We start from the raw sequence: 27,514 nt of genomic DNA, 5'->3' as shown, positions 1-27,514 counted from the left end.
CCGTTGTAAGAGACGAAGGAGGGAAAGAAATAACCAGCGTAACGATAAACGACCCAAGCATTGAGGCAGCTGAAAAAGCTGCCATAGCTCTGACAATATCGGACGGCAACGCAAAAGGACAAAACCTCACTATAGTGACGGACTCTAAACAAGCATGCAGAAACTACACAAGAGGCAGGATGGACAGCATCGCTAATCCTATTCTACACACGACGAGAAGACACATAAACACTACACATAATATAGTATGGGTTCCGGGATATGAGGGAATGAGGGGCAACGTGACAGCAGACGAGTTAGCTCGAGGGTACGTCAACCGAGCAGACTCAACACTTTGCACCACGGGCACCTTCGACCCTGTTACCCCCACGTACTCAGACATACTCGATCATTACAGGGGTCAGCGGAAACGCGACCTAGCCCCACACAAAAGGCTATCCAAAGAGGAGGCGGTAGACTTGCGCAGTCTACAAAGCGGTAAATACCCGCACCTGCACTAACTGCACAAGCTTTTCCCTACACAATATGCGGACGAATGTCCGTGGTGCCAGGGTAAACCTACACTAGAGCATGTCACATGGACCTGCCCTAAGGCAGACTTGGAGCCTAAAATAGACCACCCGAGTGTGGCGCAGTGGCAGCACTTGCTGGCCAGCCAGGACGAGGAAGCGCAACGATTTCTCGTACGCCGAGCCACGCTGGCAAGTGCGGCATCCTGGGCCGAGGATCGACGACGGCGCCCAGTGATCCGTAAGGTCAAGAACATTTTAAATTTGTCGCCAATAAAGTTTTTTCCATCCACCTATCATCAAAATATGCTGCAAATTAGCGATACGAAGACTAAGCTTGTTGTTTTCAGTTCACACGAATAAAAGTAATGATATTTCTCCCATCATACTTGGCCATCATGTTATCTGGGCAAATGACTCCATCATTTCTTGTCATATTAAACATCAGCTGAAAAGGAAAGCTGCCTATGGCACAAGAAAACGCATGCTTAATTTCCTATCATGACATCATTATAATCATATTTTTCATTTATAACTGTGTAGCTTGTATGGGGGGGGGGGGGGGGGCATCATATATATACCCAGCTCATAGCTTTCTATTTCGATATACTGTCAACCCCAACCGAGGTTTTTACAGGGGTGGGCGCACTAAAATAACACAACTTCTAGATAAAACAATTATATAACGGTAAGCAGTTGTACAATGAAAAATACTCGTCTAGTTGAAGCAAAGACAAGAACAGACGAATTCGAGGTCACCAGCTATACAATGCGAAGTGTATCGCCAACATTTTAAGAAAATTTAGTCATTTTTGAGACAATGTACTCTGCTCGGCACGCTCCAAAAGCTTGTGGACTGTCGGCTGCATTACAACTGAAGCGCCAAGTGCATTCCATTCACGCACTGCTCGCGGAAAAAGAAGAAAAGTGAAAGGTGTTAGTGCAAAAAAAAAAAATCCTCAACTGTGAGAGGGTGCTTGTGGCGGGTGATTCTGGAGTAATTTATATTGGCGAAGTCTTCGCAGTTAATTTTGAATGAATTGTGCAGGAGTAAGTACAAGACTTTCATGCGGTGCAGTTTCGATCGGATAGATAAAGGGTGAAGTTTTGCGCGATGCAGAAGTTCAGCAGGTGAATCTGCGCCTCTGTGCCCGTTATAGATAAATCGCGCGGCTTTTCGCTGCACACATTCGAGTGCGGCTGCTCTGGTACATGTATAAGGGAACCATGCAGTGTTAGCATATTCTAACATCGGACGTATAAGCGAAACGTATGCCAGAAGCTTTTTTCCGGGAGGCGAGTTATTCGAGGCACGTTTGAGGAAAACAGCTTGTTCATTGCCTTATTTGCTGCACACTGAACGTGTGTTCTCCAGTTCAGGTCGGATGAGATAAGAATACCCATATATCGGTGTTCGGTAACAGTTCGTAGCACAGTGCTATCAGAACCATAAGCGATCTCAAGCGGAGTTGTTTTCTCTGTGACGGACATGGAAACAGTCTTTTCGTTGTTAATGACCATGCTGCAATCATGACAAGACTGAAAAACTTTATTCAAAGCGCTGTTTAGTTTCACTTTGTCAAAGTGATGTTTAACGTCACGATAAATGAAGAAATCGTCTGCAAAAATCCTCATTCGTACTTTATTTTGGTTAGTTATATCATTAATAAAAAGCAAAAATAAAAGAGGCGCCAGTAAAGATCTTTGGGGGCACCAGACACCACGGGAATAATGGTGGAGGTATGTCCGCCGAATTGGACAAATTGGTAACGTTCACATAAATCACTGCTGATCCACTGGTTGACGGGACCATCACCAATTGAAAGCTCAAGCTTGTACATTTTCGGTGCGACACTCGGTCGGACGCTTTGGAAAAGACAAGGAAATTTATGTCAAATTAGAACTGATTGGTAATACCTTGCGCAAGATCATGCACGAATTCAACAAGTTGTGTTATAGTGGATAGTCCATTTCTGAAACTGTGCTGGCAAGGGTGAATTAGCTTTTTAGGATCTGCGTATTGAGTCAGAAATTTGAGAATAATGTTTTCTAGAATTTTCCCACTTTTTCATGCCAGAGAGATAGGTCGATAATTATTGCAGGAATGTTTATCACCTGACTTGTACACAGGGATTACTTTGGTGATTTTCCAATCAGAGGGCATCGATATTCGCAAATTGATTGCTGGAAAACGTGACACAGACATTTACTACAAGGCTCAACATAAAGTTTCAGAAAACCATTAGGAATATCATCCGAGTTGCTACTTTTGTTTTCATCAAGGTTTAAGACCTAGGATAGCACACCGGCCTCAGAAATTGAATGCGTACCAGCGAGTTTCTCGTGGTCATATTGCTGCGGGGCATATCTCGCTGACGTGGTCCTTATAAAAAGTGAAGACTGTCTGAAAATATATGTTGAACGAGTCCGCTTTAAGTGTTCCGTCCAGAGATGACATCGAAATATTTATCTTTTGCTTTGTGTTCAACTAACGCCAAATTTTGCTGGGCGCAGTTTCAATAAAGGTTTGTAATGTAGTGTTGCCGAAATGTTATTTTGCTTTTCGAGTTTCAGGTTTAGATTGTATATTTAATGCATTGCGGTAATACAAGGAACAAGTTCAAAGATCGTTAGTGGTAAAGGAACACGCAGGACTTTGCATATTTTAGCGCACTTTTAGGACTTGTTTCCGGCAGACTGGTGCCGTGCCTATGCTAATCAGCGTGAAGAAAAAGCGCCTCTAAACAGTGTGGTCTGTTCGTTGCAGAGACGCACGCTGACAAGAGCTCCCGATCCATGTGAGTTTTCTTCTTCTTCTCAACAGATCACGCTTGCGCGATCGTTAGACATGGCTGGCACGTAAGCATTACGATCCGCGTAAATGAGGGGCACTGGCTGCCGTTGGGCTGAACCGGTTCAAAAGACACGAGCAGCACGAAACGCACACCTGTCGGCATTCGTGCCTGACAATTGCGGCTGGTGCAGTGTGTTTACTATTCCCGCATTTGGAAGTTCCCCTGCGTTCATTTAACTTCCAGTTGTTCCCCCATTAGGTTGCTCATGCACAGCCATGTCCGCTAGGCATCGCGGTTGGGCCAGTTGGCCTATGCGATCACTTTAGACTGAGGTGCCTGCAAGTACGGTTCCGGCAGGAAGACAAACATAAAATGCGATAGCATTCCTGGGGAAACTCTAGAATATTCGGCCAGTTGTTCAGGAGCCGAAAAACATTCTCGTCCGACTCCAAGAGAGGGCGTGCCTGTTTTAGTCACAGAGGCGTAAGGCTCCTCTACCTTTTACCTGAGAGTGCGTGCCATACGGAGACGGGCGAAATGTCATCGTTGCTCTGACAAATGCGACACGTTCTTTTCGCACGGGGCACAGCTCGAATGGCGTGGCTCTCACGGCACCGTCCTGTCATCATACCGGAAGATCACCGATGCCTTTGCATCTGTGTAGACGTCGCCGGCGAAGATCGATTCGGAGCCCTCCACTACAGCACCTCTTGTTTTCATCCTCTCGGCGCGGTAGAGGTGTCCACTGAGAATTAATGCGCCCTCCTTTCCGAGCAACCACTTTCCTCCGCCCAAGTGGCGCCTCAGTTCTGGGTGCTGCTGCATTTCGACGATAGTCAGTGCAGCGATTTAGTCAAGCGGCATTGTTTTCAACTCCGAAAGTTCGAGAACTGTCTTCCTCTTCGGAATGATGCCTATGCTCATGCCGTCGGTACATTGAGTTATGCTCTGTGACACGACCCTTTCACATACGAAAGTACCTAGAAGAAAATGTCGGCCAGATGCCAATAAACGTTTACCGAATGCTGCTGCGCACTTGAGACCCAACACGACGCATGCAGGCTCCGGTGCACGTACTAGCCAAGCACCATGGGCACATCTCGCTGCTATACCCACCACTTTGTGCATGGTGCCACATCACGCTGAACATCACGTAAAACAAAGCGACAGTACCTCCACTTGCACATATCCCTGCAAGCGCAGCATGGCTGAATTCCAACTAATCGCTCTAAGCCTGGTTTTTCACTGGCTCCAGGGCGACCGCTCCTTCCAAGCGCTCCAGCGTGGTGGCCCAGGAGAGCAGCGAAACATGTAAGACTTTCCTCTCACGCGTGAAATGCAAGCTGTGGCCCAGCCATCAAGCCCTAGCCCCAAATACCGCCTTTTGTTGTATCGTGTTGCGTACTCGTTGAACGCTCGAAGAATAAAGGTTACACACGTGGTAATGTGCTTTCAGCCAGAGCTGACACCGGTCGTGGTGCGGCACATATGGGCAAGGATGTCTTGAGTTCCTGCCGCTACGCTCGCATTAGCGCCATGGGCAAGCCCTAATGAACTCCTTTTTCATGGCAGCACAAACAAACAGGACCGAGTAGGAGAAGGAACACACAGACCGGCGCTGAACTTGCACTCTAGTTTTATTGGAAATAAGGACGTCAATTTATGCAACACTAAAACATGCGCATAGTCAATCACAGACGTTATAGTAAAAACCACTTCAAAAAGCAATTCCAAGAGTGAGCGATTAGGGGCTAGTTGGTATGACATGATTACAAAACATAAAACTGAGCAGGGGACAAGACACAGGGGAGCAGCAAACAGGACGAGCTCAGACTAGCAACTGATTTGTTGGAGCGAAACCCCTTTCCTTGAAAAGCAACACCCATGCGCCACAAACACTCAAAGAACCACACCCAACGAAATCATCTTATCAAACCAAGAAAGTGAATCTTGCTCTTATACAGGTGTACCGATGCCTCACTAGCATACTTATGAGTCCCATAACTTACAATGCGCAAGGCTTCAATGATTTCACGTGCCTTTTTGTCCCACGGCCTATAATCTTTGTATGTGTTAAAAGTGACGTGCGTTGTTTTTTTTTTCACAATACTGGCAGTGTCTTGGCAGGGGCTGCCCACAATGCGAAGTCAACGAGTTCATGTGCTCTTAAAGATGCTTATTAATGCAACGTCCCGTCTTCCCTACATATACGGACCCGCAGCTGAGAGGAATCTCATAAACAACTTCTGTTTTGCAGGGCACGGGCTTGGATCTGTGGTTGATTCCTCGTCCTGCTTTTTTCTGATTATTTTTGTTTTTGTTCGTTAAAAGGCAGAGACGAGACAGCTTGCATGGCGCGGAAAAGAGAACATTCACATCGAATTTGTTTCCCACCTTCTTCAGGCCATGCGGTATCTTGTGCACATACGGAAGAACTTCGAACTTTGAAGCCAACAAAGGCTATGACGAATGCGGTAGCGCTTCTTAAGGATTTGAAACTTGACTGGTTCAAAAGCGAAGTGCTGAATGTGCTGAAGTGTAAATAAATAGATTATTTATTTATTTATTTCTGTTTAGTTATTTATTTTTGTTTATTTATTCATTTACACATATTGCAGCCTTGATAAGGCTATTGCAGGGATGGGCAGGGACAGAAAAATTTTAAAAATATATAAACCTGTAAAAACAAAGAAAATAAAAGTATCACTAACAAGCGATCACCACCAAAAACTACAGGCAGCGAATTCCAGAGCTCAATGCCCAAGGGAAAGCAGGTGTGTTTGAACGCCTCGGTGCGGCAAAAGAAAGGGGCAAGGTTCTGGCTGTCGGAACTTCTAGTGATGGAAAGCTTGTTAAAGTCCAAATAATTGTTTAGTGAAGAGAAGCGCTGAGAATGAACCAGTGTGTGCAAAAACTCCAAGCATTCTAGGCGGCGGCGAGATGATAGCGATATGAGACCTGAGGCTATATAATGGGAAGGGGGAAAATCTCGGCCGTAGTTGTGAAAGATGGAGAGTGCTGATTTCTTTTGAACTGATTCTATTTTTTTAATACCGGATTTCTTATGTGGATTCCATATGGTACACCCGTAATCAATAATGGGACGGTTAAGTGCTCTAGTATCTTTGGGGCCTTACGCCATGTACGATGGAGGTACCGGAGACGTTTAAACGCTTTGAAGAGCGGTTTATTGTAGAGCTGAAAGGGCTGGCGGCGTAACAGTTGCACAAACTGACCCAGCAGTGGTGGCACCAGTACGGACTTCCAGAGCGAGCTCGAGCTCTCCAACGCGCGTGGCAGCCGGTCGCCGAGGCCGGCCGAACCTCTTCATTGTCGTCGATGGTGGCGCACTGTCGTCTTCTTCATTGCAACTGCCCCGGCGACAAGAGGGAGCCATCCTGGCGACTAAGGGCGAAGAGATGACAAGGGGGTCGTAGTACAGCTTTTGCCGGCTGACATGAACAATTTCGCGGCCTCGACAGCGGTTATCCGAAGAGGGGGTCACTGGCTCGACGGTATAGTTCATAGGTGACGTGCGCTCCAAGACACGGTAAGGGATGAGGTACTTAACTGTAAACTTGGAAGCGTCCGGCACAGACAACCAGGCGAGCGAGTCAGTGGGAAAGTCATGGGCGGACTGGCCGTGGTCACTCCCATATGTGCGGAGGCCTTGAGTGGTACTCGTCAACGAGCGAGCCAGCTGGCGGCATTGCTCAGCATGACGGGCAACGTCAGAGAGAAAAGTGCATTCCGAGCTATCGGGGTGGTACGGAAGGATGGTATCCAGGAGGCAAGAAGGTTCACGGCCATATAAAAGAAAGAACGGAGAAAAACCGCTTGTGGCTTGAGAGGCAGTATTGTAAGCACAAGTGACGAATGGAAGCACTTGATCCCAATTGGAGGCGTCGGAGGAAATGTACATATCAAGCATGTCTCCAAGAGTCCGGTTGAAGCGTTCAGTGAGGCCATTCGTTTGGGGATGGTAGGCAGTGGCCTTGCGATGAACGGTGTGGCACGCATCCAGTAACTCGTGAATGACGTCAGATAAGAAAACACGGCCACGGTCGCTGAGAAGTTCCCGAGGGGCGCCGTGACGCAGGATGAAATGATGGAGGAGGAAGGATGCGACGTCGCGAGCACTAGCAGAGGGCAGGGCTGCCATCTCCGCATACCTAGTGAGGTGGTCCACGGCAACTATAATCCAACGATTCCAGGCACGCGTGGACGGCAGGGGACCATACAGATCGATGCCCACGCGATCGAAGGGGCGAGCTGGTCATGGCAATGGCTGTAATGGGCCGGGGGAGGGGCGAGGAGCGGACGTGCGCTGCTGACAGGCAATGCAGGAGCATATATAACGGCGAACAAAATTGTACATTCCACGCCATTAGTATTGCTGGCGCAGACGTTCGTAGGTTCTCAGCAATCCTGCATGAGCGCTTTGTGGTTCGGAATGGTGATGCGCACAAACTTCAGAGCGAAGCTGGCGAGGAATAACCAAGAGCCATTTGCGGCCATCCGGGTGATAGTTGCGGCGATATAGTAGAGTCGCGAATCGTGAAATGAGAAGCTTGACGACGAAGAGGCCGAGGTAACGAAGCCGTAGTCTTCGCATTGAGGGCATCTAGGAGTGAAGAAATCCATGGATCTCGACGCTGTTCCATGGGGAGATCCGTGGCAGTGAGCGCGGCCAGCGCCGAGGCGGACAAGAACGAAGAGGGCGTAGGAGATGGCAGAGGTAAGCGCGACAAGGCGTCAGCGTCGGAATGTTTGCGGCCCGACCGATATACGACGTTAATGTCGTATTCCTGAAGACGAAGGGTCCAGCGGCCGAGGCGTGCAGAAGAATCTTTGAGGGTAGCCAACCAGCAGAGGGCATGGTGGTCAGTAACAACGTCGATGGGGCGGCCGTAAGGTATGGACGAAATTTTGTGAGTGCGCAGACTATGGCGGGGCACTCCTTTTCCGTAACGGTGTAAATAGATTCGGGTTTCGTGAGCGTACGACTGGCGTAAGCAACAAAGTATTCGGAAAAGCCGGCCTTGCGCTGTGCAAGGATGGCAATTAGCCCAGGTTGGAATATCATCCTGGCGGTTCCGAAACCAGAGGTTGGCGACGTCATTCAGATATGATGACGTTGTTGAGTTTCATGCGGTCGTCCCATTTGTTATGACGGCTCACCCGCTCGTACGAGACCAGCCAGCCTTCAACATCTTGATCGCAGTGCCCGTTGAAAACGACGGGGTCTCGCTGCCGGACGGCACCGGATCAGATGACGGGGGAGCCCACCTGCACCGCTTGGTGGTTGGCTTTGGGCTGAGCGGGCATAGCGGGGGTCGGTAGCGTGCGGTTGCGGAGGCCCAGGGCGGTACGAGGACGGGAAACCGAACCTCCACCAAGTGAAGAGCGGTTTATTGTAGAGCTGAAAGGGCTGGCGGCGTAACAGTTGCACAAACTTACCCAGCAGTGGCAGCGCCAGTACAGACTTCCAGAGTGTGCTTGAGCTCTACAACGCACGTGGCAGCCGGTCGTTGTTGTTGTTGCCTCAAATACGATGGCAAATATCTCGGTCTTCATTTTTCTTATGACATGTCATGGTCTAAACACAGTGATATCATATGTAACAAAGCTGCAATGAAGAAGACGACAGTGCGCCACCATCGACGACGATGAAGAGGTCCGGCCGACCTCGGCGGCAGCCGGTCGCCGCCGACTTCAGTAACTTCAGAGAGAGTAACTTCAGTTACTCTTTCTAAATCCTGACCGTGAAAAGTGTACGTGAAAACTGAATAAGACAGGCGTCTCGACAAGGACATGTAAACTGTTTTAGAGAAATTAATGTTCATCTGCCATTCTTTGCTTCACTATAAAATTTAGCAAACGAATCGCTAAGGAATTCAGGGTCAAGTGGTGCGTTAATGCCATGATACGCAACGTGGAAGATCAATAATATATAACAAAAAAGCGGGCCTAAAACGGAACATTGTGGAACGCCGGATGAAAAACTAAACAAGGTGGGGGAATAGACGAATTGAGGTGTACCGACTGAGAACGCTGGGTTAGGAAGGTGGATATCCAGCCAACCAGGAAAGGGTTATTTAGAACAGAGTCAAGTTTATGGAGGAGTTTTGGGTGTGGGACGGTGTCTAAAGCTTTGAACAAGTCAACAAAAAAGCCGTCAACCTGTCCCCGTAAGTCTCACGACTGACAAATGTCGTGCATAAATTTGGTTAGTTGGGTAGTACTGCTCAATCCTCGATGGAAACCGTGCTGGTAATTGTTCAGGCTATTATGTTTTTCAAGAAATTCCAAGATCTGTTTAAAAACTATATGGCCGAGTAACTTATATGTATAGGCAGTTAAGAAAATAGGCCTGTAGTTATGCAGTAGTTCAATGCTACTGGATTTGTACAACGATTTCCCTTTGGAAGATTCCAGGAGTGGGGAGCAGTGCTCGTGGATAATGATTTACGGAAGGCTGCGGTGATGTATCTTCTTGTCCGAAGTGAGTAGCGAACATGGAAGGAGTCGGGCATGTCATCTGAGCCGCGGCTCTTTTTGGTACCTAACAGGAGGATCCTATTCACAACACCTGCACAAGAGACAAGGATATCAGCCGCAGCTTAAAAGAGGAGCTGTGCTGTTTTCCTCCGCAGTGAACATGGAGCGAAGATAGGCATTGAAAGCAGCAGCAATTCCGAGTGAATCTGAAACATTGACACCATAAACTATTGCAGAAAAGGGAACAGCGCGAACACAGGACGAAGAGAGGAACGTACGACACAGGCGCTGGTCGTACGACAGCGCCTGTGTCGTACGTTCCTCTCTTCGTCCTGTGTTCGCGCTGTTCCCTTTTCAGCAACGTTAAGCCAACTAGTCCGCAACAACACCCTCATAAACCATTAACTATAAAATTATTGCAAGCGCTGTTAGTGGGTTATATCAATTCCCAGAACATGTAAGGGTTTGTTGCCACCAGTTTCGGCAAAGTAACAACATGGCAAAAATCCTTAGCAGATGTCAACTCCAGGCGACGTTCCTCCTTGGCATCATTGAACTCTGCAATTTTCACAGGATTGCCATTTCTTTTCGACTTACGCAATCTCGAAACACGGCGCAATAAATGAAGTAATTCTCATGTCATCCAAACTCTCCTATCTTCTTTTTTGTTTTCAGGGGAACAAACCGGACGATACATTTTTAAAAATTTATTTAAAAAACCCACGACAGCATGAGTATCAGTTGTTAAAGATAACTCTTCATGTTTTCAAAACTATTCACTTCATATGTCAATAACGGCAACATCATTGGCGCGGTTGAAGTCACGAAAAATGGTGTACACGTACTGGGATTTGGGAACAGTGCAGTTAGTCGAGAATCATACGGCCTTATGGCCAGATATGCCATCAAGAATGCAGCACTACAAACGATGATCGAAAAGATTGGAGATAAGAAAAACGATCTAGGGCTGCCGCTTGCCTCGTGTTACCGTTTGAGGCCAAGCGATAAGCCGAGGTGTAACAAGAGACATCATGGCTAAGAGAATGCCTGTGAATGCCTGGCGCATTAAATTCGCCCGTAAGCGTTATATTTCACGGGTTCAAATCATGCGAAAGTTTGCTAAGAAAAATTAGCTGTGGTTCAATTTGGCTGAGCCCAGTACGACGAGCGAAAGCTCTGTTAAGGTGGGCTGCTGCTGTTGCTGATAGGAAGAAAAGGAAAGTGCACGGGCCTGCCTACTGGCTCACGCCGAGCCACGCTCGCTGCCGCGTGCTGAAAGTACGAGAGTTCAAAAATAGGATAGAAAAGACGCGCGCTATTATGTCCCAGGCCGATCCCGGAGGCAGTGCAATACCGGGCCGACCCGTGCCAGGGCGCTTCAATCCAAGCACTCCGCCATATACCAAAAATAAGTTCAATATCTTGGGTCCAAGGACCCGCAGGAGATATTAAATCAGCTATCAGATATCATGACATAGCCCACGCCACACGCTTTTATATAGCGAACGGCGCGTCACGCTGCAGTTGCGAAAGTGGCGTAACACGGACAATTGAGATAGTTGGTACATCTTTGAAAACTTTCGAAAGTGCTGCGACAGGGGACACAAAGAGAAAGACACAAAGGCTCCGCATGCGCAGCTGTGGCGAGGCGCAGCGAGTCACGTGATTCGATTGTTGCAAGGTGAGCGAGCGCCGTCAGCGCAGGTGTGGCGAGTCACGCGGCATGACGTCGGAACCAAGTCTCCGCTCCGCCTGGTTTGAAGGACAAATTTCATAGCCACGTTACCTGGACCTTTGTACGGGAGGAGTAGAGCTTTCGCTCTAATAATCATCGCACGAGCCAGGAGGCAGGCAAAATGCTCCAATTAATGAAAATGAGCTTTCCCAGTAAACATTCCACAAAAATAATACAAATTCACTTAAGGATTCAAGAACAAACATCAAGTGGGACTGTATATAGAGGGTGACACCGCCGCCTCTACCATTGGTCTGTCATCTCTCACCAACGTGAATCCACTTAACGCAACCTCGGAGTCGTACATGCTATCATGTGAACAAGTTTAAATAGTACCAGTAATGCGAAGGGAATGAGCAGTTATCAGAGTTGAAGTCGCAAAGTTTACTGCGAAGTTTATTAAGTAGGCTTCGTGCGTTTAAATTTACCACACGGAGATTGTTGTTGCTGTTACAAGAAAGTCAAAGCGGGGTGGCTGCTGCTTCAGTATAGCATTACTTCATGACGTGTTACGGGGTGCTTTCTCAGTGCATTAGACGCAGTGCTCCAGTTTAACCGAACTTTATCAATAATTACGTATACTGTAAAACCGCATTCGGACCGTGCAGCCATTGTTCCTGAAACTTTCAGACGCTTCCCAAAGCAAGCTGCCGCTGTGGCTCAGTCGTTATGGTGCTCGGCTGTTGACCCAAAAGACGCGGGTTCGATCCCGGCCTCAACGGTCGACTTTCGATGGAGGCGAAATTCTTGAGGCCCGTGTACTGTGTGCGATGCCAATGCAAGTTAAATAACCCCAAGTGGTCGAAATTTCCAGAGCCCTTCCCTACGGCGTCCCTCATAGCCTGAGTCGCTTTGGTACATTAAACGCCCATAAACCAACCTTGAAAATTGGGTGTTCGGGAAAGGAAATGGCGCAGTGTCTGTTTCGCATCTCGGCGGACACCTGAACCGCGCCATAAGGGAAAGGATAAAGGAAGGAGTGAAAGAAGAAAGGAAGAGAGAGGTGCCATAGTGGAGGGCTCCGGAATAATTTCGACCACCTGGAAATCTTCAAAGTGCACTGACATCGCACAGCACAAATTTCAGTACACGTTAAAGATCCCAAGGTGGTCGAAATTATTCCGGAGCCCTCCACTACGGCACCTCTTTCTTCCTGTCTTCTCTCAGTCCCTCCTTTACCCTTTCCCAAGCTTACCAAAGCATTTCGCGAATATTGCGGACACTTATTGAAAAATCGTGACATACGGCAATCGGTTTACTTAAGTATGTGGCCATTTTTTAGCACGAACGTTCTCCCGAAAGTCAAGAAGCTTCATAATTAAGGGATGTGGACGATCACGTGAAGGCCTCCCAGGATGATGGTACCAGTCAGGCAGGTTCCTTTGCTCCCTTCTATTTTTATTTTCCTCTCCTCCCCACTCATCCTGACCACGTGAAGACTTCAGAAAACAGTATCTAATTTGTTCGCAGCTTTTGCAATTGCGGTGACATCATTTTGCCGTCAGGGTGCGGCCTCTCTACACGGCGTCCAGAAGCGTTCTCCTTGTCTCCACTGCCGGCCGCCTCCTCTCTAGCTTTTTCATCCCGCTCGGGGTCCCCCTCGCTAGCGGATTCTTGTCGCTCTCTCTATTAGCACTTCTTTTCCCAGCAAGTTCTTGGTGGCCTCCGCAGACGTTCACCCGCACCAGGGAACCAACGGGCTCTGCGAATTCTTGGAAATGCGCAGCTGTTGCGCGGAGTTTTCGCACAACACACAAGCTCGCTCTGCTGCGGGTCACTGCCGAGTGATCTGACGTCCCTTCGAGGGCTGCGCTTCCTGCAGCCAGCGGCTCCCTTTTTCTTGACCGGCCGTCCGTCGCCGGCCTGCGACCTCCTCGCCAGTTCGAACAGCTGGTTGGGCCGCTCTAGCGAATGCGCACGACACACACGGGTGTTGCCCCCTTCGTCCGTGCTTCGGGTCGGCGGTATACAGCGCCCACGGCAGCACCTTTCTATTTGAAGCAGCTCATTTTGTTTTTCCTCAGACCATTTTACGATGTCTGAGGATTGCAGGCTTTCATTATCTTCATCAGAGGATTTGACAAAGCCTGCCTGGTCCTCTGGTTGACTGAAGTCTAAGGTTGTCCTGTAACTAGTAGCGATTACCTGTGTAATAACTTGCAGAAAACAGACAGTAAGCATACCGTCTTTAATTTTCAAGTCCTCGACGTCCCCTTTCTTATTACATATTGCTAACGTTATATTAAGATTCCGCTTCTCTCAATCTCCGCTCAAGACTCCGGAGGTAATGAGGCGTTGTGTGCGAAGAGTGCCCAGTTTCTATAAAACTATCTACCCCCTCCCCGTTCTTCAAATATATTACTTGATCTCCGCCAGCTGCTTTCCTCATTTTCATAGCTTCTTAGCTTTGTTTACATCCTGTGGCCGACAACCAGAAGAAGCCAACAATCAGGGCCTGCGCCAAGGATCCTGCGGGAGCACACTACTAAGTAGACACTCCCACTTGGAATAACATGGACACCTGGACACGAAGGCATAGACGGAAACGAGGTAGCAAATGATATTGTCCGAGCTCTTATAAACCGGGCGGAACCCCCATCCCTATCCTTCCTTCCTCCTAGGACCGCACGGTGACAGGCTAGAACACCATAGACTGGAAAGCAGACATTTCTCACCATCACACAAGCAACTATTCTCCTCACAAGCCATAGATTGGAGAATACTAACAAATTTCCTAATGTTCACATTTTAAACAAGATTAGTCCCACAGAATACCCAAGTTGCTGTTCCCAGCAAGCCCCACGCTCTATCATACCACTTGAGAATATCAGGACAAACCAGATAGAGCGCCGGTTTGGTCCGTCACCAAACACACGCGGTGGCCCTGACCAGCGACAACGAGCAAGTTTGGATCATGCGAATTGTCCGCCGCGAGTCAGCTGCAGCCAGCGGACACTTGGACCACTTAGCTCCTCACTTGGCTGAATAAGTCTCTCCTTCGTACCCGGCGAAATGTGTCCGCCCTTAGACTGCTTCTCTCATTACCGTCCTGATCACTTCGAACACGGCCGCGCTTCGATGGAGGCGCCCGTGTGCTGTGCGATGTAGGGTGCCTCAATGCCAGCGCCGGGGTGGAGACAACTTCAGCGGCGCCGCCATATTGAATCACACGGGATCAGCGGCGCTAGCGTCTGTAACGGCGCCGTTCATGCTCTCGGCGCGCTTCAAACTGATTTAACTTGAACGGCCTTTCGCAGCGAGGGCTACACGGGGCTACCAGTCGAGCATTTCGCGGTACATGGGAGAGGCCAGTTGTGATTCAATATGGCGTCGTCGCTTAAGTTGTCTCCACCCGTGGCGCGGCGGCGCTGGCATTGAGGCACTCTATAGTGCGATGTCAGTTCACGTTAAAGATCCCGAAATTATTCCGGAACCCTCCACTACGGCCCCTCTTTCTCTCTTTCACTCCCACTTTCATTCCTTCCTTTACGGCGCGCCTCGGTTGTCCACCGAGATGTGACAGAGTTACTGCGTCATTTTCTGCCCTCAAAAACCACCATTTTTTTCACCACTGCGTAGATCTGTGTAAAACATATCGGCTACTTTACTATACTATCCATATAGGTAATGGCGTTGCTCTGCTTGTCTCTTAGCACATACATGTGATTCTCGTCTATGCCTACCTCACCTTTACCACTTTTAGACTACCTTTGTTCTTTAGAGCATGCTCGACTCTTTCCATATTATACTTCCCTATGTCGATTACCTTATGCTTTTTTATTAAGTTTGATAGCTCGGCAAGTTCTATTCTGTCTCTTGAGTGGAAGGCTTTCATGCTTTGACGTTTCTTAAACAGATCTATTGTTTCTTAAGAGGAGAGCTTACTGATATCCTGACCCATGCTAGCGCATACTTTTATTCCGTGCTCCATACTGTTGTCTGAGATTATTGTTCATCGCTTGAACACTGAGGTCGCTGTCCTCGGTTAGAGCCGAACAACTGCTCTGCCGAGAGATCCTAAATTCCCCTATTTCCCAATTATTGCTAAATTCTTAATAGACTTCTTACTTACAAGTTTCTTACGTTCCCTGTTCAAGTCTAGGCTCATCCCAGACCTCACCATCCTACGTTCACTAGATCGCATCCTTCCGAGCAACTCCACATCCTGCATGATACCAGGATGACCGCGCAATATGAAAGTCTACTCCATTTTAGCCCCTCCACTGCGGCTTTTCTGTGTCTACTAACGGTTCTCGTTTTGCTAGCGAAGGTATTCGCGATCCGTTAATTCTTTCTGGGAACTCTTATAGTAACTCCTCCCCTGCTATTCCTAAAGCCTACTCCATAATCACCCACTGCCTCGTCTCCAGTCTGCTTTATTCCAAACTTGGCGTTGAATCTTACGGCGCGGTTCAGGTGTCCAACGATATATGAGACAGATACTGCTCCATTTGCTTTCCCCAAAAACCAATTATTATTGAATCGCCCATCACTACAGTGCACTGTGCTTTACAGAGAAATCTGTAATATTCTTTCCAAAAAGCCAAACACAGCGGTAGAACAGTGGAGTCAATTACACAATATGTGGCATCACACATTACACTGTGTAAAGGAACACAAATCCTAACGTGGCGACAGTGAGAGATTTCTCACTGCACACGCTGCGGTGGTTCTGTAGTTAGGCTGGTGGTGGTGAAAAACGTTTGATATGAAGGCCTCAAGTAAAAAAAAAATACGAAGCAGCATTGCGGGCGGCCTTCAGGCTTGCGGTTGTGGCGTCCAAGCTGTGCCTATAGTCGCGACGCCCTCTGCCTAGGTCGCCAGCCGAAGTAGGAAATCCGGCTCGGTGCTTGACAAAGCAGCCTCCCACTGCTCCGGACTGGTTAGGTGACAAGAGGCAGGGGGCAACTGTGCTGACCAGGAGAGTAGGACATGAGCGTAGTCGGCTCTCGGGCTGTCACATAAGCGGCAGACCGGCAAGTAAGTTCCGAGGCCCAAACTTTTCTTACTTCCTCACGTCGTGTCCCTCCACTATGGCATCTCTCCCTTTCTTCTTTCACTCCCACCTTCCTCCCATAATTACTCACAGCGCGGTTGAGGTGTCGACTGAGATGCTGCGTCATTTCCTTTCCTCAGCAGCCATTTAGAGGATGCTAGACATGTGCTAGACGCTATGCGGAATCAGTTGCGTGTCGGCTACCCGTGGCAGTTATCGAGGGTTTGTAATATTAGACACGTATAACTGAAATTATCAGTATTTGAAGCTCCTAGAAGTATGCTGGAGGTTATGCAATGTCAACCTGAATCAGCTGCATGCGGGCTACCGGCGGCGATTATCGAGGGTTTATGTCATATCGGACCAGTATACCTGAAATTATCGGCATTAGAGGTTGCTAGAAGCCTGGTAGACGTTATGAACCGCCAACCAGAATAAGTTGCATGCCGGCTACCAGCCACGATTGTCGAGGGTTTATGTCATATAAGACCAGCATAACTTAAATTATCAGCATTAGAGGCTGCTAGAGTCGTGCTGGAGGCTATGTAACGCCAACCTGAAACTTTTGCATGCAGGATACCGGCAGCAATTATCCAGGTTATCTCATATCCGCCAGAAGCGTGCTAGAGGTTATGCAACGTCAACCGAAATCAGTTGCACCGTCTCCCCATGGAGGAGAGAGCGTTTGCTCTTGCCGAGCAAAACCTCCACCATTCCTAGGGGAGGTTGGCGCCCCCACAATAGCCCAGGCCCGGCACTGAGAGTCAAGTTTTTTGTGACGTATGCGCACCCCATCCTCCCTCTTGCCCACTGACTATAGTGTCTCGTGCGACGACAGTGACGTCACCGAACGTGCCAGCTCCCTAAAAGAGCGGCACACGCCACGCAGCGGAGGGGAGCAGCACTGCGCACGAGGCCTCGTCTGTGGCCGGCGGCCCCACGGAGCCCGGCTGGCAGCTCGACGCGGTCCGGCGGAGAGGCGCCCGGTCGCCTCTCAAGAAACGCTCGAGGAGCCCCACTGTGGTACGCGTTCTTCCCGCTTCAGTGGACATGCTACGCCGCAACGCCACTTTCAAAACCCGCAGTGCTGCAAGGGCAGTGGCGAAGAGCAGAGCGCGCTGCCTCCCTCCCCGAAAGAAGCGCTGCCTGCATGCTGATGGATTGTGGCCCACTTCAGTGGGTACTCTGCCTCGCTATACAAAAAGAAAATTCAATCTGTGCCAAAAGTTCGTTTGTTTTTTAGACCTTACCACACCGCTAATGACCAACAGGTGCTCTCCTTACCTTACCATATATTTAGTAGGTGCCGGCCGAGAAGCAAACCGCGGTCAGTATGGGCAAAGACGTTTATCCATCTAGAACAAGTGGCAGCTTCGTGAAATGATTTCACAGTCATGTACTAATGCAACAAATCTGCAGAGCAGGTCTTTGTGAGTATACAAGTGAAACAAGTGCGGGCTTCTCGGACATCGTATTTAATTGTGACGCCGCAGCGGAACATTGTAATATACAGTAATGAGCATATAATGGCCTTATCTTCCGTTACGTAGCAAGCTTTTAAAATTTGTCCTGCGCTCGCACCAAGTATTTAAAGGCGCTCTAGCTGAAAGGTCTCCTGGGGTGTTAAAGTACGCAGCTTCGTGAATTTCCTGCAGCAAGTTTTTTTTTTTATTGAGCTTTGTAGAAGCTCTTTTCACACCTTTTTCTCTCCTCGCGTCCTTTTTCGCACGCTCAACGGTTGGAGCCCGATCCTCTGCCGGTCGCCCGCCGCGGTGGCTCAGTGGTTAACGTGTTAGGCTACTGCACTGGAGTGCCCAGGCTCGAACCCGACCGCAGCGGCCGCGTTTCGACGGAGGCTAAATGCAAAAGGCGCCAGAATGCTGTGCGATGGCAGTGCACGTTAACGATCCCAGATGGTCCAAATTATTCAGGAGCCCTCCACAGCGGCACCTCTTTCTCTTCCTCCTTTCACTCCCACCTTCCTCCTTTCCCTCACGTCGCGGTTTAGGTATCCACACGGGAGTGCTACCGCTACGCCACGAAGACACAGACGTTCGTACGATTTGGCTGTATAGTTACTGCGCTATTTCCGTTTCTCAAAAACCACTCACCGACAGCCCCCCATTGGGCCTCACCGCCGGCTGCCGGCGTGCGCGGAAATTCCCCGGGATGCGACGCGGCTGACTGGGCGCTTCCATGTTAGCCTATTATCCACAGTCAGTATTCACTTTTACCAACTCGCACCACTGAATATTCGGCTACGCCTGAAAGAATCTAACCAATAGCCATCTATTCGCAGCAATACGCGCGAGCGTGAGACGGAGGAGGGCGTAAGGTTGAAGAAATGCCTTAGAGTTTTGCCGACTTTCGGGTTGAGAGAGGAGCGGACGCTGAGCGGACGTGTTCCGCATGAGCTCCCGCCTTGAGACCGTTTTTCGGTGGAACGCGCTGTGCCTTGGTCTTGCTTTTTGTGGAATCGTCTGCAGGAAGTTGCCCTGTACCTGTGGACACCATATTTTGGCAAGTGTTCCCCCTTTTAGGGGTTTTCTTCACGATTTGTACTCGACCACGGTGCGGCAAATTTAGGCCTACTCTGTAGGCCGAGCCGACGCCTACGGCGCCGGGCTCCAGGGCCGTGCCTTGTGGTAGTGGGCCTTTGCGAGGCTAAAGATGATGGAGTACTCCGTTGAGGGAGAATCTATAACGCCCGAAGAATTTGAGGCGGGAGAATGGGCCTGGGTTTTGAAGGCGCAAGATCGCTTCAAGAAGACTGTGTACGGGGACCACACCGAGAGTAGGCCTACCGAGAAACAGGCGGGCAGCGACGGGCGCCAGACGCACGGAGCAGCCCAAGTCAAGCGGGGGAAAGCGCCGGTGTGGAAGAAACGGGGACCGTTTCTACAGATGCCAGCCAAGGATTTCAAGGTTGTGTGCCGGCCCAAGAATTGGGACTTGAGCATAGTGACGCCGAGGGAGCTCGGATGTGCCCTGAGAGCGGCAGCGAAGCTGACGAACGCGACTGCGGTGGAAGAAGACCTGGTGCGGGTCAATGAGAGAAACAACACGATGACGGTGAGCACGCCGTGTATGAATCGTAGTGGGGCATATGCGAATGTCAAGACGCTCCAGCTGGGCGGTCGTGACCTTGCGGTTTCGGCGTACGTGGCGGCGCCGGAGAATTCTGTGCGCGGAGTAATTTACAATGCGTACAACGGATGCCCACTGGCAGAAATTCGCGCAGGATTCTTGAAGAGGAATGAAGACATGGAAATTTTGGATGCCAGACCTTTGGGCAAGTCAAAGGCGATTCAGATCACGTTCGGGGGGAAGCGCGTTCCCCGGCAAGTCATCTATTGGAACTGTCTGTAAGCTGTGATCCCATATAGAGAGTTAGTCGAGACCTGCTATAACTGCAGACGAGTGGGACATCGGGCGGACGTTTGCTATCGTCCGAAGACTAATTTGTGTCGCCGCTGCGGGAAAGAACATCCTGCACCACCGGAGGGAGAGTCGCTGACCTGCACGCCGGACTGCATCGTGTGTCATGGGGCGCACAGCACGGGAAGTCGGAACTGCAAGTTTCGCCTAGCCCGTCAGCAGCCGACGGGTCTGCAGCAGAGCAACGAGGACAAGAGCCAAACGGGCAAGGAGGAGCGGCGTTCGAGGCCCAGGAAGCGGTCATCTAGCGGTGCGAGAGGCAATAGCAAGAGCAGGGACCGGTCGGCTTCCTTCCCGCCACTGCCCGGACCCGAGCCTGGCAAAGGAGGAGGGCAAGGTTCCGGTCATGGAAGAAGCCCAAGTGCCACGAGGAAAAAGGTGAGCTGGCCCAACGCGGGCTCCCAAAATGAGACTGCTCGAGAGAAGGAGCTACAAAGGCAGGTGCTGCAGCAAGCCGAAACTATCAAAAAGATGGAAGCTAGGATAGCAGAGATGGAACGCGCGCTTAAAACCGGCAGAGTAGACAGGGTACAGACGCCGTTGGCCCAAGCCCCACAGCAAGCGGCGCAGGCGAACGCTTCTCGCGTGGACGATAACACAGCTATGGAAGTGGAGAAAGTGGAGAATCGGGGGACGGTCAAAAGGCCACCTCCGGCAGATGAGGGAGCTCGTGCAAAGAGAGTAGCAGAAACTTCGGCGGCGGACACGCCGCAGCCAGTATTTACAGTCACTTGTCTTAAGAGAGACATGCTTACCCTTGCGGAGAGAGTAGGAAAACTGGAAGAAAGACAGGATAGGCTGGATCGCCGGGTCGACAGGATAGAAGCTAGACTAGGCAACATTGAGGAGCGTCTTGACGCCTTCACCAATGACATGCGGGGTTTCCAGACCCAGGTAATGGACATGTTTAAACAGCTAAATGCTATGCTAGAGGTTAGATTGCCTCCCGTAGTCGGCCAAGAGCCGATGTTAGTGAGCCTAGGGCTTCACCATGGCCCCTCGCCAGCAAATTGAGGTTTGGCAGTGGAACTGCAGGGGCTTCCGTCGCAAGCGGGGGAACCTGCAGTTGCACATACAAAATCTGGATAGTAAGCCGGACATTATAGCTTTGCAGGAGGCTAGCGGCTCGGTGAAATTACCGGGATTTAAGACATTTACACCACCAGAGATTGATCGAGGGGGCGTATTGAGCGTCTTCACGGCCGTGTTAGTCCATCGCAACACCACAGTGATTCAGCATACCATAGATAGCAGCAGGGAGGACTACGTCCTGCTGGAGATTTTGCCCAAAAGAAAGGACGATAAGAGTCTATTTGTTCTTAATGTATACTCTTCTCCAAAAGATAAGGGGGTGGGCCTGCCAGACCTTCTGATAAAGACGCAACGGCTAGCGGCTAGGTCTCAACTCATCGTGGTGGGAGATTTCAATGCGCCTCATCCGGAGCCATCCGCTACATCCGAGCCAGCCCGAAGGGAAATAAGCTTTGGCAGGTTGCCCAGGACCTGCGATGGACGATCTTAAACAACCCGCTAGATCATACCAGGATAGGCAACAGCGTAAGCATAGACACCTCTCCAGACCTCACATTTGTGAACGGTATCAGGGATGCACAGTGGGTAAACACGGGACAGCCACTGGGAAGTGATCACTATATCCTTTCCACGATATTTAGTGCTGCTAAGCACAAAGACACGGTGAAAGGAACTCGAGTGACGGACTGGGACCGATTTCGGCAATACAGGAGTGACATAGTGAACGGGGAAATCGAGGACTTAGGAGCCTGGATTGACACGCTCAAGCAGGCCGTGAAGAGTACCACAGAAGAGGTTCCGACGGAGGAGGAGGGCTTTACGGCTGACTCTAGATTGTTACACATGTGGGAAGCACATGCGAGTCTCCTTCGGAGGTGGAGGAAACAAGGCATAATGGTGTCCTCCGTAGGAAGATGGCCAAGCTAGAACGAGAAATCGAAGCCTACACATTGGAGTTGCAGTGTCAACAGTGGGGGCAGATTTGTGACCGGATGAATGGGCAATTCTGATGCAAAAAAACATGGCAGTTGTTGAGGCACCTTTTAGACCCGGCCGCAACCAAATCTGCGCAAAAGGGGCAAATGGCTAGGTTAGTGCATCGGTATCAAGGCACGATTGGGGAATTTATACACGAACTCCGAAGTCGTTACATAAACAGAGAGGCGGGCGGTTGCTTGCCGGATTACTCGGGAGAGGAAAACCTTGAATTGGATGCAGACTTTACGGTGGCGGAAGTGGAGTTTGCAATGGGCCAGCTTCGTACCACGTCAGCAGCGGGTCCGGACGGGGTTACTAATAAAATGCTGAGGAACCTGGATTTCAAGTCAGTGGGGGCACTCACGAATTTGATGAATAAATATTGGGCGGCCGGGGAGATTCCGCCAGAGTGGAAACATGCTAGGATTACATTTATTCCTAAACCAGGGAAGAAGCTCTGCATTGAGAATCTGCGTCCCATCTCGCTAACGTCGTGCTTGGTCAAATTGATGGAGCATGTGGTCTTGAACAGGCTTCAGGGTTATGTAGAGGACAATGAGTTGATACCTGAAACAATGATTGGCTTCAGGGCTAATTTATCGACGCAGGACGTCATGTTACAGCTCAAAAAAGACGTGGTTGATCCTGGGTACGGCACGGGCACCAAGGCTATCTTGGGGCTCGACCTCACTAAGGCCTTTGACAATGTTACCCATGAGGCAATATTGAGGAACCTATCAGACATAGGACCGGGGGGTAGAACCTTCCGGTACATCAGATCGTTTCTGGAGGGTAGGACTGCGGAGATTGTAGTCGGAGAAATGAAATCGGATCCCTTCCCATTGGGGGGCAGGGGGACACCGCAAGGGTCGGTATTATCGCCCTTCCTATTTAATCTCGCCTTGATCAAGATACCACCCAGGCTGCAAGGGATATCGGGACTTAAACATACATTTTATGCGGATGACATTACTCTATGGGTAACAAGAGGCAGTTACGCACAGTTGGAAGAAACTCTACAACAGGCGGTGGATATTGTGGAGGAGCTAGCAGGGGAAGCAGGACTCTCGTGCTCTCAGCCCAAGTCCGAGCTTTTTGTTCTGAGGGATAAACCAAGAGGGATACATGCGAGGCACTATACGCCGCCACCACCTTTAGAGGTGAAAGTGGGGGGAGTACCGGTCGCTGAGGTCCAAACGATCAGGATCCTGGGTATGTATCTGCAGACTAACAGGAAGAATAGCGAGTCCTTGCAAAGGCTTAAAAATACGGTCAATGCTACCGTGCGGCTAATCAGGAGAATCGCCAATCGTAAGAGAGGTGTTAAGGAAAAAGACTTGTGTAAGCTAGTGCAGGCATTTGTGCTCAGTAGAATAGTGTATGCGACGCCTTATTTTAAGTTGGACGCGGCGGAAAAAGGACAGGTGGAGGCTATGATTAGGCAGGCGTATAAAGCCGCTCTTGGGTTGCCTCAAAATGCGTCTACCGAAAGGCTGCTGGGATTAGGGGTGCACAACACGCTAGAAGAACTACGGGAGGCGCACTTGGTGATGCAGCTCGGTAGGCTTTCAAAAACAAAAGCAGGAAGGGACATATTGGAAAGGATCGGCATTGGAGTTGACGTTCCAGCCGGTGACACGAAAATTCAGATGAGGCGGGAAATGCACAAAAGCTTGTACATACCTTTGCCCAAGAACATGCATCCAATACATCATGAGGACCGCAGGAAGGCAAGAGCCAAAGCTTTACATGCTATGTACGGGAAGTACAACGGGGCAGTCTATGTAGATGTCGCCGAGTATAAGGACAAGGATGCATTTGCAATTGCGGTGGTGGACGGGAGAGGACGCTTGATCGCCTCTGGATCAGTCAAAACCCGCTCCCCAGAAACTGCAGAGGAAGCGGCGATAGCACTAGCTATGACTAGTAGTAATGCTGACCTGATCTTCAGCGATTCAAAAACAGCCATCCGAAATTTGGCGAGGGGCAGAATATCTGTCACAGCGGCGCGGTTGCTGAATCGGGCCACGGAGCGAGGGATTACGGAGACGGAAATTGTCTGGGTACCTGCACACTCTGGGAACCCTGGGAACGAGACGGCTCACATGAATGCTCGAGGTTTCGTCAGCCGAGTAGGTGAGCTGGACGTCCCGGGAAGGTCCACGAGAGATGGGCTGGTATCCTTTCATGACATTACTAATCATTTCAGACTTGAGCGGAGGATTTACCCACCCCCGGACAAGCAATTGGTGAAGGCGCAGGAATGCGTCTGGCGACGATTGCAGACTAGATGTTTCTTCAACCCATACGTATTGAGCAAAATCTACCCGGACATTCCGCCGGAGTGCAAATGGTGTCACGAATTGGCAACCTATGACCACATATTATGGAGCTGTAGCATAGCACCGCCACCGGCGGACATTATGCGTGATCCTTCCCTCGAGCAGTGGGAGGCCGTGTTGGCCAGCTCAGACCCGGTCGTCCAGACCAGGGCCGTGGAGTGGGCCACCCAGGTCGCCGTCAGCCATGGGTTGATGGCCATCTGACACGGAATCGTCCACACATGCTCTCTGACGAAAATAAAGTTTTTCCATCCATCCATTGCCGACTTTCGCGCGCGATTATGGGTTGTCTGCTGCGCTTAGAAGTGTGTTATTTGGCTACGCTGTTAAGGACGATATAGTGTAGTGAGTGAACGAATTTACGTACTCTCCTAAGAAAGTGTTTCAGAGCACCTTTAAGGTGCGCTTAAAGGGCGCGTTTTTTGCAAAAAATAGCACGAAAACTACGAGTCTCTCTGCCGAGGAGGGAAAAAATGCGCTTGTCTAGAATCTCTGGGTATGTTTCTAAGCTCTGCGAGGACCTGTAATTTACTTTTTTTAATTCTACTCGCAGCCGATCAGGGCGACACCCTACTGCGCGTTATTAGCTGAAACCCCCCCCCTCTGTAGTAGTAGAGTGCGTAATATTGGCGAGTTAGGCTTGCCGAAGTGAAATGTTACTGAAATGGGTCAGCGCATGGGTCAAACGGGGCACAAGCCCAACCTATTTTACCCGGCAGCGTAAAGGCGCAAAGTCGCAGCAAAGCCGGTGTCAGCGTTGCCGCTGGCGTGACGAAAAAATATGCTACAAGAGGCTCCCATAGATGGCGCCAGCCACACCAGCGACGCATGGCATCGTCTAGATGAGAGAAACACTCCGAGTACACGCCGCCGTCTTGCTCCTTACCACCACATAAACACGGAGCAGACTAACCTTGCTAAGAGTCGCCTCTCAAGCTGCTGCGCAGCAGACCCATCGCATTCAGCAATCGAATCCTTGACCCTGGGGTTGAGGCATGCTACCGTTACGCCGCGAAGACACGTTCGTACGATTTGGCTGCATATGTATGTCGTGTGGTCTGTCACACAAAGACAGCGTCCGCGTGGGCAAGAGGAGCCGCTGTCAACGAGTACGAGTTGAGGAGAAAGAGAAGGAGCATCATTTTTAATCGCTGATATCTTCGATGCTAATGAAGCTTGGTTAAAAAATTTTCCCTGCGGTGAGGAGTCATGGAATACCGTTCGCTCTAGCGCTTTTCGTAACACTAGTAAAATTGGTTTCTGGTGCCTTCTAAGAACCGCTTTGCCAAAGCTGGCTTTCCTGCATACGTTCGATAAATGCTCCTTCATGGACAGGCTGAATTAAGGACGATTCTTTTCCAGCTGCCCACGGCGATGCTCTCCAGCAACGCGTGGGCGGAGGAGGAGGAGGAACACGGCCCGACGGCGCGCAGCCTCCGCGAGCTGTGCGGCCCCCTGCGGTTCGGCGCGAGCCTGCTGCCACTAGACTACCCCGTGTCGCTGTTGCAGCCGCGCTCGGCGCTTCAGGCGTTGGCCGACCTGTTCGCCTGCCCCGAACTGTTCACCGAGTGCGTTCGCTCCCTCCGCTTGCAGCTGCGCAGCTTCCTTATCCGCAGAAGCTAGCGCTTTAACACAATACCACGCGTCTGCACGAGTTCGCAAAAAAAGCTGTTTCGTCACCACTGATCTGCATGCAGCGGCTTCATGGCGATACACACCCCAGCGCTTTTCAGTGAAGAGCATTTCGCACAAGTTGATGCAATCGCAAGGAACAAATTTTTCCGGGGTGCATGAAGGAAGCGTTTTTGACGAAAGGAAAGGGCGCAGTAGCTCTCGTATCTCGACACCTCGGTGGACTCCTCAACCCCGCGAAAGCATGTGCTTTGAGGAAAGGAAATGTTTTTGACGAAAGGAAATGGCTCAGTAGCTCTCGTATCTCGACACCTCGGTGGACTCCTCAACCCCGCGAAAGCATGTGCTTTGAGGAAAGGAAATGTTTTTGACGAAAGGAAATGGCTCAGTAGCTCTCGTATCTCGACACCTCGGTGGACTCCTCAACCCCGCGAAAGCATGTGCTTTGAGGAAAGGAAATGTTTTTGACGAAAGGAAATGGCTCAGTAGCTCTCGTATCTCGACACCTCGGTGGACTCCTCAACCCCGCGAAAGCATGTGCTTTGAGGAAAGGAAATATTTTTGACGAAAGGAAATGGCTCAGTAGCTCTCGTATCTCGACACCTCGGTGGACTCCTCAACCCCGCGAAAGCATGTGCTTTGAGGAAAGGAAATGTTTTTGACGAAAGGAAATGGCTCAGTAGCTCTCGTATCTCGTCACCTCGGTGGACTCCTCAACCCCGCGAAAGCATGTGCTTTGAGGAAAGGAAATGTTTTTGACGAAAGGAAATGGCTCAGTAGCTCTCGTATCTCGACACCTCGGTGGACTCCTCAACCCCGCGAAAGCACGTGCTTTGAGGAAAGGAAATGTTTTTGACGAAAGTAAAGGGCGCAGTAGCTCTCAGACCTCGTTATCTCGGTGGACTCCTCAGCCCCGCGAAAGCGTGTGCTTTGAGGAAAGGAAATGTTTTTGACGAAAGCGAAAGGGCGCAGTAGCTCTCAGACCTCAACATCTCGGTGGACTCCTCAACCCCGCGAAAGCATGTGCTTTGAGGAAAGGAAATGTTTTTGACGAAAGGAAATGGCTCAGTAGCTCTCGTATCTCGACATCTCGGTGGACTCCTCAACCCCGCGAAAGCACGTGCTTTGAGGAAAGGAAATGTTTTTGACGAAAGTAAAGGGCGCAGTAGCTCTCAGACCTCGACATCTCGGTGGACTCCTCAACCCCGCGAAAGCATCTGCTTTGAGGAAAGGAAATGTTTTTGACGAAAGGAAAGGGCGCAGTAGCTCTCAGACCTCGACATCTCGGTGGACTCCTCAACCCCGCGAAAGCATATGCTTTGAGGAAAGGAAATGTTTTTGATGAAAGGAAAGGGCGCAGTAGCTCTCAGACCTCGACATCTTTTACATTTCGCTTCCACGTTTTGCGGACACCTTTTCGCCGAGATAGTCTAGTAATGCTTTCGGATTAATAAGCCTCTGTCTTAAGTTCTTGTCTTCATTTATTCGAGCATATAATACAGTAACCAGTCTGCAGAATGCGCACCCTCGCCGATTGTATTGCGAGGTGGTGCACT

At 50.0% G+C, this 27,514-nt stretch overlaps 1 protein-coding gene across 6 annotated transcripts in view; it reads left to right on the top strand.

The window, feature by feature from the left end:
* The window catches only part of LOC144098251 (oxysterol-binding protein-related protein 9-like), a 165,642-nt gene that overhangs the window by 68,271 nt on the left and 69,857 nt on the right, over nt 1-27,514 (top strand). For all 6 annotated transcript variants that reach the window (XM_077630755.1, XM_077630751.1, XM_077630754.1 and 3 more), the window contains 4 exons: nt 3,277-3,307; nt 4,560-4,615; nt 17,426-17,559; nt 25,689-25,894. In XM_077630755.1, coding sequence (XP_077486881.1) covers nt 3,277-3,307; nt 4,560-4,615; nt 17,426-17,559; nt 25,689-25,894 — 427 coding nt within the window. The remainder of the gene's footprint in view (nt 1-3,276; nt 3,308-4,559; nt 4,616-17,425; nt 17,560-25,688; nt 25,895-27,514) is intronic.

The sequence above is a fragment of the Amblyomma americanum genome, chromosome 7 (genome assembly GCF_052857255.1).
Source record: "Amblyomma americanum isolate KBUSLIRL-KWMA chromosome 7, ASM5285725v1, whole genome shotgun sequence".
Taxonomy (NCBI): domain Eukaryota; kingdom Metazoa; phylum Arthropoda; class Arachnida; order Ixodida; family Ixodidae; genus Amblyomma; species Amblyomma americanum.
Note: the sequence above shows the minus strand (reverse complement) of the source record. Positions and strands in the feature narration are given on the sequence as shown.